General features: G+C 43.3%; 2 protein-coding genes and 1 long non-coding RNA gene across 5 annotated transcripts in view; 1 reads left to right on the plus strand and 2 right to left on the minus strand.

The window, feature by feature from the left end:
- Positions 1-8,218, minus strand: part of znf407 (zinc finger protein 407) — a 460,931-nt gene extending 452,713 nt beyond the window's left edge. Inside the window, exons 1-2 of one of the 3 annotated variants that reach the window (XM_068032517.1) lie at positions 8,137-8,177; positions 5,252-5,354 (exon numbers count right to left, since the gene is read on the minus strand). The gene's annotated coding sequence lies outside the window, so the exon portion shown is untranslated. Of the gene's footprint in view, positions 1-5,251; positions 5,355-8,136 lie in introns of all 3 variants that reach the window. The other 2 variants (XM_068032511.1, XM_068032512.1) reach the window with 2 other exon arrangements.
- LOC137370202 (uncharacterized) lies at positions 7,924-9,480 on the plus strand. Its single transcript, XR_010975110.1, has 2 exons — positions 7,924-8,116; positions 8,935-9,480. It is a non-coding gene; the product is annotated as an uncharacterized lncRNA (long non-coding RNA).
- LOC137370201 (cytosolic non-specific dipeptidase-like) overlaps positions 9,335-14,425 on the minus strand; it is a 43,533-nt gene continuing 38,442 nt past the window's right edge. The window contains exons 11-12 of the mRNA XM_068032518.1: positions 14,246-14,393; positions 9,335-9,556 (exon numbers count right to left, since the gene is read on the minus strand). Of these exons, the coding sequence (XP_067888619.1) occupies positions 9,493-9,556; positions 14,246-14,393 (212 nt within the window). The 3' untranslated portion in view covers positions 9,335-9,492. The remainder of the gene's footprint in view (positions 9,557-14,245; positions 14,394-14,425) is intronic.

Raw genomic sequence — 14,425 nt, forward strand, 5'->3', positions numbered from 1 at the left:
CCTACAAGGGATGCAGAGACCAAGTGGGCCCACATCAGAGACGCCATCTATGACTCAGCAATGACCACATACGGCAAACGTGTGAAGCGGAATGTAGACTGGTTTCAATCTCATTGAAGAGCTGGAACTTGTCATTGCACTGCTGGACTACAAGAAAGCCCCCAGCGAGTTAACACTTAAAGCAGCCAGAAGTGCTGCACAAAGAACAGCCAGGTGCTGTGCAAATGACTACTGGCAACACCTAAGCAGTCATATTCAGCTGGCCTCTGACACCGGAAACATCAGAGCAATGTATGATGGCATTAAGAGAGCTTTTGGGTCAACCATCAAGAAGATCGCCCCCCTCAAATCTAAATCAGGGGACACAATCACTGACCAATGCAAGCAAATGGACCGCTGGGTGGAGCACTACCTAGAACTATAATCCAGGGAAAATGTTGTCACTGACACCGCCCTCAATCCGCCCAGTCTCTGCCAGTCATGGATGAGCTGGACGTACAGCCAACAAAATCGGAACTCCGTGATGCCATTGATTCTCTAGCCAGCGGAAAAGCCCCTGGGAAGGATGGCATTACCCCTAAAATAATCAAGAGTGCCAAGCCTGCTATACTTTCAACACTCTACGAACTGCTTTGCCTGTGCTGGGACGAGGGAGCAGTACCACAGGACATGCGCGATGCCAATATCATCACCTTCTATAAGAACAAGGGTGACTGCAACGACTACCGTAGATTCTCCCTGCTCAGCATTGTGGGGAAAGTCTTCACCCGAGTCACTTTATACAGGCTCCAGAAGCTAGCTGAGCGTGTCTAACCTGAAGCACAGTGTGGCTTTCGAGCAGAGAGATCCACCATTGACATGTTGTTCTCCCTTCGCCAACTACAGGAGAAATGCCGTGAACAACAGATGCCCCTCTACGTTGCTTTCATTGATCTCACCAAAGCCTTTGACCTCGTCAGCAGACGTGGTCTCTTCAGACTACTAGAAAAGATCGGATGTCCACCAAAGCTACCAAGTATCATCACCTCATTCCATGACAATATGAAAGGCACAATTCAGCATAGCGGCGCCTCATCAGACCCCTTTCCTATCCTAAGTGGCATGAAACAGGGCTGTGTTCTCGCACCTACACTGTTTAGGAACTTCTTCTCCCTGCTGCTCTCACATACATTCAAGTCTTCAGAAGAAGGAATTTTCCTCCACACAAGATCTGGTAGCAGGTTGTTCAACCTTGCCTGTCTAAGTCCTCATCAGGGAACTCCTCTTTGCTGACGATGCTGCATTAACATCTCACAATGAAGAGTGTCTGCGGAGACTCATCGACAGGTTTGCGGCTGCCTGCAACATTTTGGCCTAACCATCAGCCTCAAGAAAACGAACATCATGGGACAGGACGTCAGAAATGCTCCATCCATCAATATTGGTGACCATGCTCTGAAAGTGGTTCAAGAGTTCACCTACCTAGGCTCAACTATCACCAGTAACCTGTCTCTAGATGCAGAAATCAACTAGCACATGGGAAAGGCTTCCACTGTTATGTCCAGACTGGCCAAGAGAGTGTGGGAAAATGGCACACTGACACAGAACACAAAAGTCCGAGTGTATCAAGCCTGTGTCCTCAGAACCTTGCTCTATGGCAGCAAGGCCTGGACAACGTATGTCAGCCAAGAGCGACATCTCAATTCATTCCATCTTCGCTGCCTCCGAAGAATCCTTGGCGTCAGGTGGCAGGACTGTATCTCCAACACAGAAATCTTCGAGGCGGCCAACATCCCCAGCATATACACCCTACTGAGCCAGCGGCGCTTGAGATGGCTTGGCCATGTGAGCCGCGTGGAAGATGACAGGATCCCCAAGGACACATTGTACAGTGAGCTCGTCACTGGTATCAGACCCACCAGCCGTCCATGTCTCCGCTTATAAGATGTCTGCAAACGCGACATGAAGTCCTGTGACATTGATCACAAGTCGTGGGAGTCAGTTGCCAGCGATCGCCAGAGCTGGCGGGCAGCCATAAAGGCGGGGCTAAAGTGTGGCGAGTCGAAGAGACTTAGCAGTTGGTAGGAAAAAAGACAGTAGCACAAGGGGAGAGCCAACTGTGTAACAGCCCCGACAACCAATTTTATCTGCAGCACCTGTGGAAGAGTCTGTCACTCTAGAATTGGCCTTTATAGCCACTCCAGGCGCTGCTTCACAAACCACTGACCACCTCCAGGCGCTTACCCATTGTCTCTTGAGACAAGGAGGCCAAAGAAACTATACCAGACTGCTGCACAAATGCACTTGCTTCAAAAGCAGCCATTCCGGTAGTATAAGTTTTACTCTAATATACAAGAAACCTAGCGTATTCCTTTTCCCCTTTTCAATTATTATTACCCCACATACAATTGGCTTTGGATTATCCCCCACAGAGCCCCTAATTACATGTTACAACAGAAGCGGGAGGAGTACACGGTCTTTCTCCTGTTCCACTTCTCCACAGGTGACAACATATATTTAAATGTTTACCCAGTTACCGACATGGAAAATTTTTATACTCTTTATATTTCAGAATAAAATCAAAGAAACCAAACAGGTTTCTTTAATAAACAAAATCATCAATTTATGATAAAACAAGAGGTATTCAGTAAAGATGCAAAACATTAACACAGATTGAAATATGAAGTTGCCTTCTAAATTAGCCCAACACACACATACAGGTTAAAGAAAAAAAGGTTTTCTCTGCAGAGATCTCTTTACAAAAAAAAAGACAAAAAATATTTTGGCCAAGTACTTGTTAATTCTTGAAGGAGGAGAAGATACGGAATTATGTCAGTTGTTCCTTTTCTGGCATCTCAAATACGAGCAGACAGCTGTCCCTGGGATCTTTTTGGAGCAGTTCCCTTCAGGCGATGTCGAGTATTAGTCTAGCAGGCTTTCCAGGAGAAATGCGGCATCAGTGGTTTCAGCTATCACACTGGATTCTCAGGGTTTCTCATAAGTGGAGAAAGGATGAGCTGGTTGCGTCTCTCTTGGCAAGCTTACCCCCAACTGATTCAAAACAATCCAAAACAAAACCAACTCTTAACCACCATAAATCTCGACATGGTTCTTCTCTGTAAAATAATTCCCCCTCGTCACCAAGGCTCCTGTTTACTTAGCTGAAGACATGTGACTCCCAATAAGTTTTTAAACCAAGTCCCAAAGTCCTTCCAGTGACACTTTTATAAAAAAAAAAGTCCAGCAGCTCCTCAGATTTCCACAGACTTTTACATACAAGTCCTCAAAAAAATATTAACACATGGAAATACCTTCTTAACAAAGTGCTGCATTTGGTGACACGTGGCCAGAATGGAAATGATTGGGCAATTTCCCGTCAATCACACCTGGAGCCCACACTGCCTTTAAGTGACTGGGATTGATTTTATGTACATCAATTTGCATTGTGTAACTATCCTCGACTCACTGCATTTTGCTGGAGAAATCGCCCGGCTTTTATCGGGAGACATTGCTGTAGTTTCGCTCATGAGTTCTGTTTGCTGCAGTTCATTGAGACTCTCTTTAATTAAATTGCATACTTTGCTGTTTGCTGAGTAAATGGGCTCTGCTGTAAAAAAGACTGCAGTCTGTTGTAATTCTTGGTCCATGTCCAACTCATTGACCGGCACAATGGTGTTAACAGATTTTAAAATATGGAGTGACCAGAGTGTTTTTTATCACCTACGAGCCACAAGTTACGTGCAGAAACAAGTGTGACAACACTGGCACTTAGCAATATAGCACCAGGCAGTTTACTTTCCTTTGGTTTAACTAGAAAGGTTCAACACTGGCACAATCCAGGGCATGGGCATCAATAATGTAAGAATGAACTATTTGCTTAAGTATGCATTTCTTGGCAGCCATGGCTCAGTGGGTAGCACTCTCACCTACGAGTGAGAAAGATTCAGGTCCCACATCCGAGACCTGAACACAAAACCAAGGCTGACATTCCCAGGACAGGACTGAGGGATTGATGCACTGTCAAAGCTGCCATTTTCAAATTAGACCTTAAACTGAGGCCCCATCTGCCTATCCGTGAACGTAAAAGGTCCCATGGCCCTATTCGAAGAACAGCAAGGGAGTTTTCCCCAGTGTCCTGACCAATATTTATTCCTCAACCAACATCACTAAAGCACATAACCCGGTCCTGAGTAACATTGCTGCGTGCGGAAGTTTGCTGTGTGCAAATTGGCTTTTTTTTTTAAAATTCTTTCATGGGATGTGGGCGTCACCTGCAAAGCCAGCATTTGTTGCCCATCCCTAATTGCCCTTGACAACTGAGTGGCTTGCTAGGCCATTTCAGAGACATTGCTGTGGGTCTGGAGCGACCTGTAGGCCAGACCAGGTAGGAAAGCATATTTTCTTCCTTAAAAGGACATTAATAAACCAGGTGGGGTTGCTATGACTATTGTTTCATGGCCCCATTATTGAAACTAGCTTTCAATTCCAAATTTTTGTTTGAAATTGAATTTAAATTCCACCAGCTGCCGTGGTGGGATTTGAACGCATGCCCCCACAGCATTAGCCTGGGCCTCTAGATTACTAACTCAAGCGGCATTGCCACCATCTGTCACATTTCCTACATTACGAGTCACTACTCTTCAAAAAGTACTTCATTGGCTGTAATGTGCTTTGGAATGTCTAGAGATCATGAAAGGCGCTATATATAAATGCAATTATTGCACTGCTACAAGACTAATTTTCCTTGTGAAACCTTTCCTTAAAATGTAGTAGTACAAAGTCATATTGCTCCTGATAGGAACCAACCTCTGTACCCAAGCTTTTGCTTACCAGTCCTAATTTCTCAATGCATGACTCATTGTTGAATTTGTCTGATTTATGATCCTGTGAAGCACCTTGGGACGTTTTTACTACATTAAAAAGATGCCATACAAATGCAAATTGTTGTTGAACAGTTTAATGTCACAGTGGCAACCAAAGCTGTTTTAAAAAGTTTCCAACAGCTGAGCATTATGCCTTTAGGGTGCTACAGGACTGAAGCTTGTCTGACATATGTGATGTCTCTTTCTTTCCTCACCCACGTAGGAACGGATAATTTCACAAGTATACAGACAATTGCTTCATCCATAATAATGCATTGAGATATTCTGCAGATATGCAACATTCAAAAAAATGTGACATTAGTAAAGAGAAGATACATCTTCTCATTGCATCCCTCTATTACACTGACAAGATCAATTCCTGTGCTATGGTACCAAAATTAGCCCCCTACCTAGTGAAAGAGTGATCCAGCTAAGAACTGTCAGGAAAGACTGAACAGGCTGATGGAGGTCTTTAATATTATGAAGGCGTTGGATAGGGTAGACGTGGAGAGTCTAAAATGAAGGATCATAAATACAAGACAGTCACTAATAAATCCAATGAAGAATTCAGGAGAAATTTGTTTACCAAGAGAGAGTCATGAGGATGTGGAACTCACTACCAAAAGGAGTAGCTGAGGCAAATAGCATGGATAAACACGAGGGAAAAAGGGAAAAAAGGAAGAGAGGAATTGAAAATACCCATACCCTAGATTCTCTGTAAAGGCCGGATTTTGCTGTATAAATTTGAATGGGGTACATAAATAAAACAAAAAGTAATACTTTAACACCATGCATTCTGACTTATTCAATTTCTCTCCCCACGATGGTGGCACAGTGGCGCAGTGGTTAGCACCGCAGCCTCACAACTCCAGCGACCCGGGTTCAGTTCTGGGTACCGCCTGTGCGGAGTTTGCAAGTTCTCCCTGTGACCGCGTGGGTTTCCGCCGGGTGCTCCAGTTTCCTCCCACAGCCAAAGACTTGCAGGTTGATAGGTAAATCCGCCATTGTAAATTGCCCCTAGTATAGGTAGGTGGTAGGAGAATGGTGGGGATGTGTTAGGGAATATGGGAATAATGTAGCATTAGTATAAACGGGTGGTTGTTGGTCAGCACAGACTCAGTGGGCCGAAGAGCCTGTTTCAGTGCTGTATCTCTCTATGACAACCTGTAGGATTGGATTGCAGACAGGTTCAACAGAGCCACTCAACACTGATTAATAAGACTGGCTATTTTAATATCAAATTTGACACATCAAATAGGTACCGAAGAATTAAAGGCTATGATCCAATCTCACGATTCACAGAATACTTTAAAGCATGCACCTTTTTGTTCCAATTGTTTCAGCACCTGAACCCCTCAACTGCAAAGATAGATTGAAATTCCCTTCCAGGTACTGTTGTTTCAATGACATAACTGCCTGAAAATAAACAACTGCAAAACCTGCAGAGTTATGGTTCAGCTTTTAATTTGGTGCAACTAGTCGAATATCAAGTGTTTCAGCAAATACTGTATATTACTAGAAAGAAACTGAAAACTCTGTCAGCTTTATATGGAAAGCTTCAGACACGTCTCTTTGAACACATGAATTTAAAAAAGAAAAATCAGTCTTCTGACAAAAATTAACGTGTACATCAGCACAAGAGTCAAACGCTCAGATGAAACGAAATTGGAAGACAACACATTTGCAAATTGCAATTATATGGATTATGAATTTTTTTCAAAACTTTAATGTGCATCTTTCCACAGGTACAAGTTTCATTCAAAAAAAAATCATAGAATGATGCAGAAGGAGGGCATTCAGCCAGTGTCTGTGCCAGCTCTTTGAAAGAGCTATCCCATCGGTGCCACACACCTGCTCTTCCCCCATAGCCTGGCAAATGCAAAAAATTATCCAATTCCCTTCTGAATGTTACTATTCACTCTACTTGCACCAGGCAGTACATTCCAGATAACTTGCTGCAGTAAAAATCTCAACTGCCAATCTGTTACTTTTGCCAATCACCTTTAATCCATTTTCTCTGCTTACCAACACTCCTGCCAGTGGAAAGTTTCTTTTTATTTACTCATTAAAACCCTTATTTTGAACACACTTCCTTTAACTGTATCTGTTCCAAGGAGGATAATCCCAGTTTCTCTAATCTCTCCACGTAACTTAAGCCCTACAGCCCCAACATTTATCTGTAGAAAACATATTATGAAATACTGGACATATTGTTCACAAGAGTTACATTTCCGACAAACTAGATAATGATTTATATTTTGTTTTTGTTTGTTTACTATTATTCACATCAATCTGTTGTAAAAAAACTCCTATGTTCAAACTCCAAGTCTTTGAATTGTTTCTTCCCCTAAACTGATTTCCTTTCATCACCACCCCCACACTAATTTCAAAGTGTTCTGGAGGGAATTAACTTTCCGTAAAAATAAAGGCACCTCCCAACACTCACACATGAAGACTTTTCAGAAGTGTACTCAACAAAGCTTCCAAACTTTTGAAGAGTTTGTGAAAACTTTTAACAATTCAGCATTAACTCAGTTTTTAAAAATTAACTTTTATATAAAATATTTTAAAAGTTTTTTTTTAAAAAAAGCAGCTGTGAATACTACCCAGAAATTTCCACAGACAAAATTGGGCTGTTTTTAAACAGGTAAACGAAAGAAAAGTTCCAATAAAAAAAAGTGACAACCATATGCTTTTATTTGAAAGATGGGAGTGCTTGAGGACAAAATATTCTTTTAAAAATAAAAAGTACACCACACTCAGTATTTTCTCTGGTAATGGCGAAAGGAAGGTTTATATAAATTTTATGAATGTAAATGTTTACATAAATAAATTTATATAAATTATTTGTGGTAGCTAAAAGGCTGCAAATTATCAGCAAGCAACCGCACATTGCCCCTATTTCCTGGTTCTGGGGTCTCTTGCCTGTTTCTCACTCACCCATTGGACAGCGAGCATTGTGACGCGAACTCAGAGTGACAGGGAAGACAGCTAAATGTAATACAGCAACCACCAGTGCCACGGGACGAACGGTAGCCAATCAGGAGCCATAGGAGGCGGGGCTTATTCACTTGGCCCCGCCCACCACCTCAGACTGATCCGACCAACCGTCACTGGCTGGCGGTTGGAACGACGGCAGCGCGGAGGCCCAAAAAGCCTCGGACGAGCAGCTCCGGCCGCCCCCACCCACTTGGCGGCCCCGGAAAAGAATAACGCGGAAGCTGCGGTGTTCCTGTCTGCCTCCGGAGCTCAGCCGAGCAACTAGGGATGAAATGGTATTGCTAGATAGACGTACCTGTACGCGAAACCGTAGCGATCGCTCACCATGTACTTAGTCACAAGTGGCCTGCCGTAGCAGCAGGTCGGCGTGGCTGAGAACGAGGCTGATGATGCGCGGGTCACATGATGCACGGTCCCCACATGACCAGGAGCACGTGCTTCTGCTGCTTGGCTTCTACTGTTGAGTTCCAAATGGTCAATGGCTATTCTCTGGGCAGTACTTGTCCACTGGCCAAAGTTAGTCTATCAAAGTTATTAAAACATATTAAATTATTAGAATAATCAAATTGATCTAGTTTATTGAAATCTATTGTTGGAATAATCAAATTGATCTAATTTATTGAAACCTATTGTTGGAATAATCAAATTGATCTAGTTCATTGGAATCCACTAAATTCAGAGAATAAAATAAGACATGCATTTATATGGTGTATTTTCACCCACCGTCCTTTCAGGCAGTGCATTCCAGATCACAGCAACTCACTGCATTTTTAAAAAACTCCTCATCTCCCACCTTTCTGGTTCTTTTGCCGATTACCTGTGTCCTCTGCTTGCCAACCCTCCTGCCAGTGGAATCAGTTTCTCCTTATTTACTCTATCAAAACCTTCATAATTTTGAACACCTTTGTTAAATCTCTCATTAACCTTCTTTGCTCTAAGTAAAGCAATTCCAGCTTCTCTAGTCTCTCCACATAACATATAGGCTTAGACTGAGTATGTTTCCTTCTCCAAAGGGCATTAGTGAACAGTTGGGATTTTGTGACAAATGACAGCCTCATAATCTTTTCCTGATACTGGATTTTTTTTAATGCAGTTGTATCTACCTGATTGTTCTGAGTTTGTTAAATGCTTCATCTGGTTCAGGATACTCGTTCGGGTTCAGACAACCAAGATGCCCACGGCCATGAAATGATACAACAGGACACTAGAAAACCCTTACTCAACAATGCTCCAATGCAGCTGATTGATTACCTGTTTAAAATAAATGGGTTAATGCTAACAGCAGACCGAAGAATTTCAGATATTGTGTTAAGTATTCATCGGTGAGATTCCTATGATGTAATTGCAGGGCTTATGTATCATAAACCCCTGAAATACTAAAGTATTGCAAATTAAAACATATTACTATGGTTTATAGATTTTTGCCCATTGCAATTGAAAGGATGCAACAGAAAATATTTGCATGATTAATATTGCAGAATTTATTTTGCATACATGTAATTTCAATTCCTGATTGGATAATTTCTTTTTTTAATAAAATGGAAGAACTGTCTGTATTTCTGCTCATGCAATCTCATGCCACTTTATTACAATACACAATATGCTTGTCTAATAAAAGCAAATATCAGTTTTGACATAATGTAGACTATTCTTAAAGCTGTGAAATCTCATCCAGATATGCTGCAAACAATTTTGTGCCGTTTATATAGTTGCCCCTAAGGAAAAGGAAAAAAAAATGTTTAAATACAAACATTGTAAGATAGGTGATTAAGTAAATATCCCAACTCCCATTCACCCTTCATCCCTGTGCTTGCTGACCTTCATTAGCTCCCAGTCCAGCCACGCAGGGAAATTAAAATTCTCATCCTGTGTTCAAATACCTCCATTGCCTCACCCCTCCCTATCTTCCTAACCTCTTCCAGCCCAACAACCCTCTCAAGATCTTTGCATTCCTCTCATTCTGGTCTCTTGCATGTCCCACATTTTCATCGCACCACCATTGATGAGGGAAGGGGGTCCCTATTCTGCAAATGCCTACATCTTGGCTCTCAAAAAGGGGCATCAGCACATTTATGAAGCCTGGTATGCCAGCTGTGATGCGGTCCTTCAGCATGCCATCAGAGAGAAATAAGCTACAATTTGCATGTCCAAGTCAGCGAACCAGCCTGGAGACCTGAAGACATTAAGTAAGTTTGTTCTTGAGTATTGCTGAAAATAGAGACATGTCGAAGCTTTTCGTCTTGCACTCATCAGGACAATCTGCAAGAATACCAACGTGAGGGAAAGCAACAATTTTATGCAGTTTGAGGATAGAGTGCTTATTGGTAGAGGCGTTGCCATGGATTGCTTAGCTCTGTCTATCACATGCTGCTTACACTGTTTGGCACACAAGTAGTCCAGGTATATATACCTAGTGCTGCTCCTGGCATGCCCTCTGCACTCTTCATTGAACCAAGGTTCATCCCCCAGCTTGATGGTAATGGGATAGGACATACCCAGGGATGGTGATCATTCTGTGTGTCAGGCTGCTGCTTGACTAGGCTGTGGAACAGCTCTCCCAATTTTGGCACAAGCCCCCAAATGTTAGTAAGGATGACTTTGCAGGGTCGACAAGACTAGGTTTGCCGTTGCCATTTTCAGTGCCTCAGTCGATCTATCTTATTTCATTCCTAATTGACCTGGTAGTGATTTGTTACAACTGACTGGAGTGCCTTGCTAGGCTATTTAAGAGTCAACCACATTGCTGTAAATCTGGAGTCATAGGTAAGAACAGCTGATTTCCTTCATAAAGGGCATGAGTGAACAAGATGGGTTTTTACCACAATCGATTCATGTCAACATTAAACTAGATTTTAATTCCAAATTTATTAATTAAATTCAAATTCCACCTTCTGCCATGGTGGGATTTTAACCCATGTTCCCCGAGCCACACTCTAAATCACCAGACCAGTGAAAATACTACTATGCCACTACCTCTCCCCAGCTAATCTGCTCCTAAGTGGTGTTGGTGGAGGGATTGGCCAGAACACCAAGGAAAACTCCCCTGCTCTTCTTCGAACAGTGCCATGGGATCTTTTACGTCCACCTGAGAGGGACAGATGGGGCCTCAGGTTAAACATCAGATCTAAAGGCAGCATTTGACCGAGTATGGCATCCAGGGGCCCTAGCAAAACAAGTCAATGGGAATCAGGGGGAAAACTGTCTGCTGGTTGGAGTTATTCCCAGCACAAAGGAAAATGGTTGTGGTTGTTGAAGGTCAATCATCTCAGTCCAAGGACATGACTGCAGGAGTTCCTCAGGGTAGTGTCCTAGGCCCAACCATCTTCAGTTGCTTCATCAATGACCTTCCTTCCGTCATAAGGTGGGGATGTTTGCTGATGATTGCACAATGTTCAGTACCATTCGCGACTCCTCAGAAACTGAAGCAGTCCATGTCCAGATGCAGCAAGACCTGGACAATATCAAGGCTTGGGCTGATAAGTGGCAAGTAACATTCATGCCACATAAGTGTAAGGTAATGACCATCTCCAACAAGAGAGAATCTAACCATCTCCCCTTGATGTTCAATGGAATTACCATTGCTGAATCCCCCACTATCAACATCCTGGGTGTTACCATTGACCAGAAACTGAACTGACCAGTCACATAAATACTGTGGCTACAAGAAACAGGTCAGAGACTGGGAATTCTGCAGTGAATAACTCATCTCCTGACTCCCCACCATCTGTCCATTCACAAGGCACAAGTCAGGAGTGTGATGGAATACTCCCCACTTGCCTGGATGGATGCAGCTCCAACAAGAAGCTCAACACTATCCAGGACAAAGCAGCCCACTTGATTGCATCCCATCCACCACCTTCAATATTCATTCCCTCCACCACCGACACACAGTGGCAGCTGGATGTACCATTTACAAGATGCACTGCAGCAACACACCAAGGTTCCTTCGACAGCACTTTCCAAACCCATGGCCTCTACCACCTAGAAGGATAAGGGCAGCAGATGCATGGGAATACCACCACCTGCAAGTTCCCCTCCAAGCCACACATTATCCTGACCTGGAATTATATCGCCGTTCCTTCACTGTCGCTGAATCAATACCCTGAAACTCCCTTCCTAACGGCACTGTGGGTATACCTACACCCCAAGGACTGCAGCGGTTCAAGAAGGCAGCCCACTACCACCGTCTCCAGGGCAATTAGGGATGGGAATTAAATGCTGGCCTAGCCAGCGATGCCCACATCCCATGAATGAATTTTTAAAAATTAAAAGATGGCACCTCCAACTCACTCGCTACTGTACTGGAAGTTTATGTGCTTAAGTATTCTGATTCAGAGGCAAGGGTGCTACCCACTGAGCCATGGCTAACACCTAGCTCCACATTCTCTGTGTACTGGAGGTGACTGGCAGGCACATTCCCAGGGTAATTGCTGGGATCAAATCCTGAAGCAAATTCATGGCTGTGATCTCTAATTATGCCAATTCATTCAAAGGTTATTAATATTTCATTAGATGCTTACAGCCTTTGGTAACTGGTATTAAATATAGAATAAAACTGTCAATCCCCCATATTTGGTTTAGAGAGGATTTCACCCCAAAATAAATCATAAAGAAGAAGACTGTTAGGCCCATCATGTCTGTGCTGGCTCTTAGAAAGAGCTCTCCAATTCATCCCATTCCCCTGCTCGTTCCCCCATAACAATGCCAATTTTTCTCTTTTCAAGTATTTATCCAGTTCCCTTTTGAAAGTTACTATTAAATGTCCTACCACCTTTCCAGGCAGCGCATTCCATGCGCATCTTTGGCTTTATTTTTATAGCTCGCCACCGATCTCAGCGGCAAGCTTTCAAGATGGCTTGCGCACGGGTGAGACATGCACCGCAGAGCCGCCACGATATTTCGTGCGGCAGCTCATTAACATGGAGGGGGAGACCACGTGCCCCTGATGACGTAGAGGGGGCAGACACTCCATCCCTGTCAACAGCATCTGGCGCCAACGCCATTTTTAAAGGGCTTCAGGCTCTTCCTTTTCATTTCACTGTTTCAAGGGACAGGTTGGTAAAAAAATTTAAATGAAAAGTTATTCACACTTCCAGTGCCCTCTCCCACCCCCCCCCCCCCCCCCACCCCCCCAATAAATAATAAGTTTACTATTCGTCCTCTCCCCCCAAATAAAGTAAATTTTTGATCACGGCCTTTCCCCCGAACTTTCTTTAACCTTCAACCCCTGCCCACCATCCCCTGAACCAACCGTGTTCGTTTTTACCATTTTTCTCCGAGCGGCAGAGGGGGGCCACTCCGAGGCCTTGCCGCCGCCAGTAAAATGGGGCGGGGCCTTCCCGGCATCGAGGTCCATGGCAGGCCTCTCTTGGAAGTATTTTCTGGGCCCTCCCCCCCACTACGACCCCCAACATCGGGGGGCTGGTAAAATGCTGCCCCTTGTTTTAAGATTGGTCTAACACTTAACAGGCAGTTGGATTGTTGTAGTATTGTATTACTGGTTATGAATAGGTCCACATATCAAACTGGGGGTGGGGGGGCGTGGTGTAAAACTAACACTCAGGAAGAATACAACATAATACAAGAAAACATTTAAAAACTTGCAGTCTGGGCAGTTAAGAGGCAAATGAATAACGTGAGGTGATGCACTTTGATAGGAAAAATAGAAACATTACCTACAATTTAGAAGCTAAGAAGCTCAATGGGGTAGAAGAGCAAAGGGATTGATGGATACAGGTGAATAAATCATTAAAAGCAGCACTGCAGGTCAACAAAGCAATTAGAAATGCTAACAGCGGACTGGGATATATTTCTAAGTGTACAGAATTCAAAAGAAGAAGTGAGGTTATGTTAAACTTCTATAGGACGATGATCAGGCTGCACTTAAGATTACTGTACACAATTTTGGTTTCCAAACTGTATAAAGGACATCAATGCACTGGAGAAAGTGCAAAAAAAGATTTCCAAGGATGGTACCAGAACTGAGCTATCGGGAAAGATTGAACAGATTGGGCTTTTTGCTTAAGAAGAGAGGAGACTTAGAGGTGACCCGATTGAGGTCTTTCAAATTATGTCTGGGTTGGACAGGGTAGATGTGGAGAGAATGTTTCCACTTCTGGGAGAATCCAAACTTAGGGGCCATAAAGAGAAATAAAGAGAAATATGTTTTGTCAGAGAGTGGTTAGAATATGGAATTTGCTACCACAGAAAATAGCTCAGATGCTTTTGAAAGGAAACTAGATGAGTACCTGAGAGAAAAAGGGAATACAAAGATGTACTTGCAGGCCATGGTGTGGCAGAGGGAAACAGAGGAGATTGGCATGGAGTATAAACACCAACACAGACTAGGTTGCCAAATGGCCTGTTTCTGTGCTGTATATTCTATGTAATTCTATGTTTGTTACCTGCTGAGTTTTTCATTCTGAGAATGTATGGCATCATCAGAGCCACAGATTGGCAGCATTATCACACTTCTCTGCGTTGTGTGCTGGAGTGTTCTGGCAACAGGAATCGATCCTCCTTCTCGGATCATCTCAGCTTCCACTCCAAACACTTAGCAATGGCAAAAATAAATAAAGGTGCAA

Source organism: Heterodontus francisci, chromosome 5 (genome assembly GCF_036365525.1).
Source record: "Heterodontus francisci isolate sHetFra1 chromosome 5, sHetFra1.hap1, whole genome shotgun sequence".
Taxonomy (NCBI): domain Eukaryota; kingdom Metazoa; phylum Chordata; class Chondrichthyes; order Heterodontiformes; family Heterodontidae; genus Heterodontus; species Heterodontus francisci.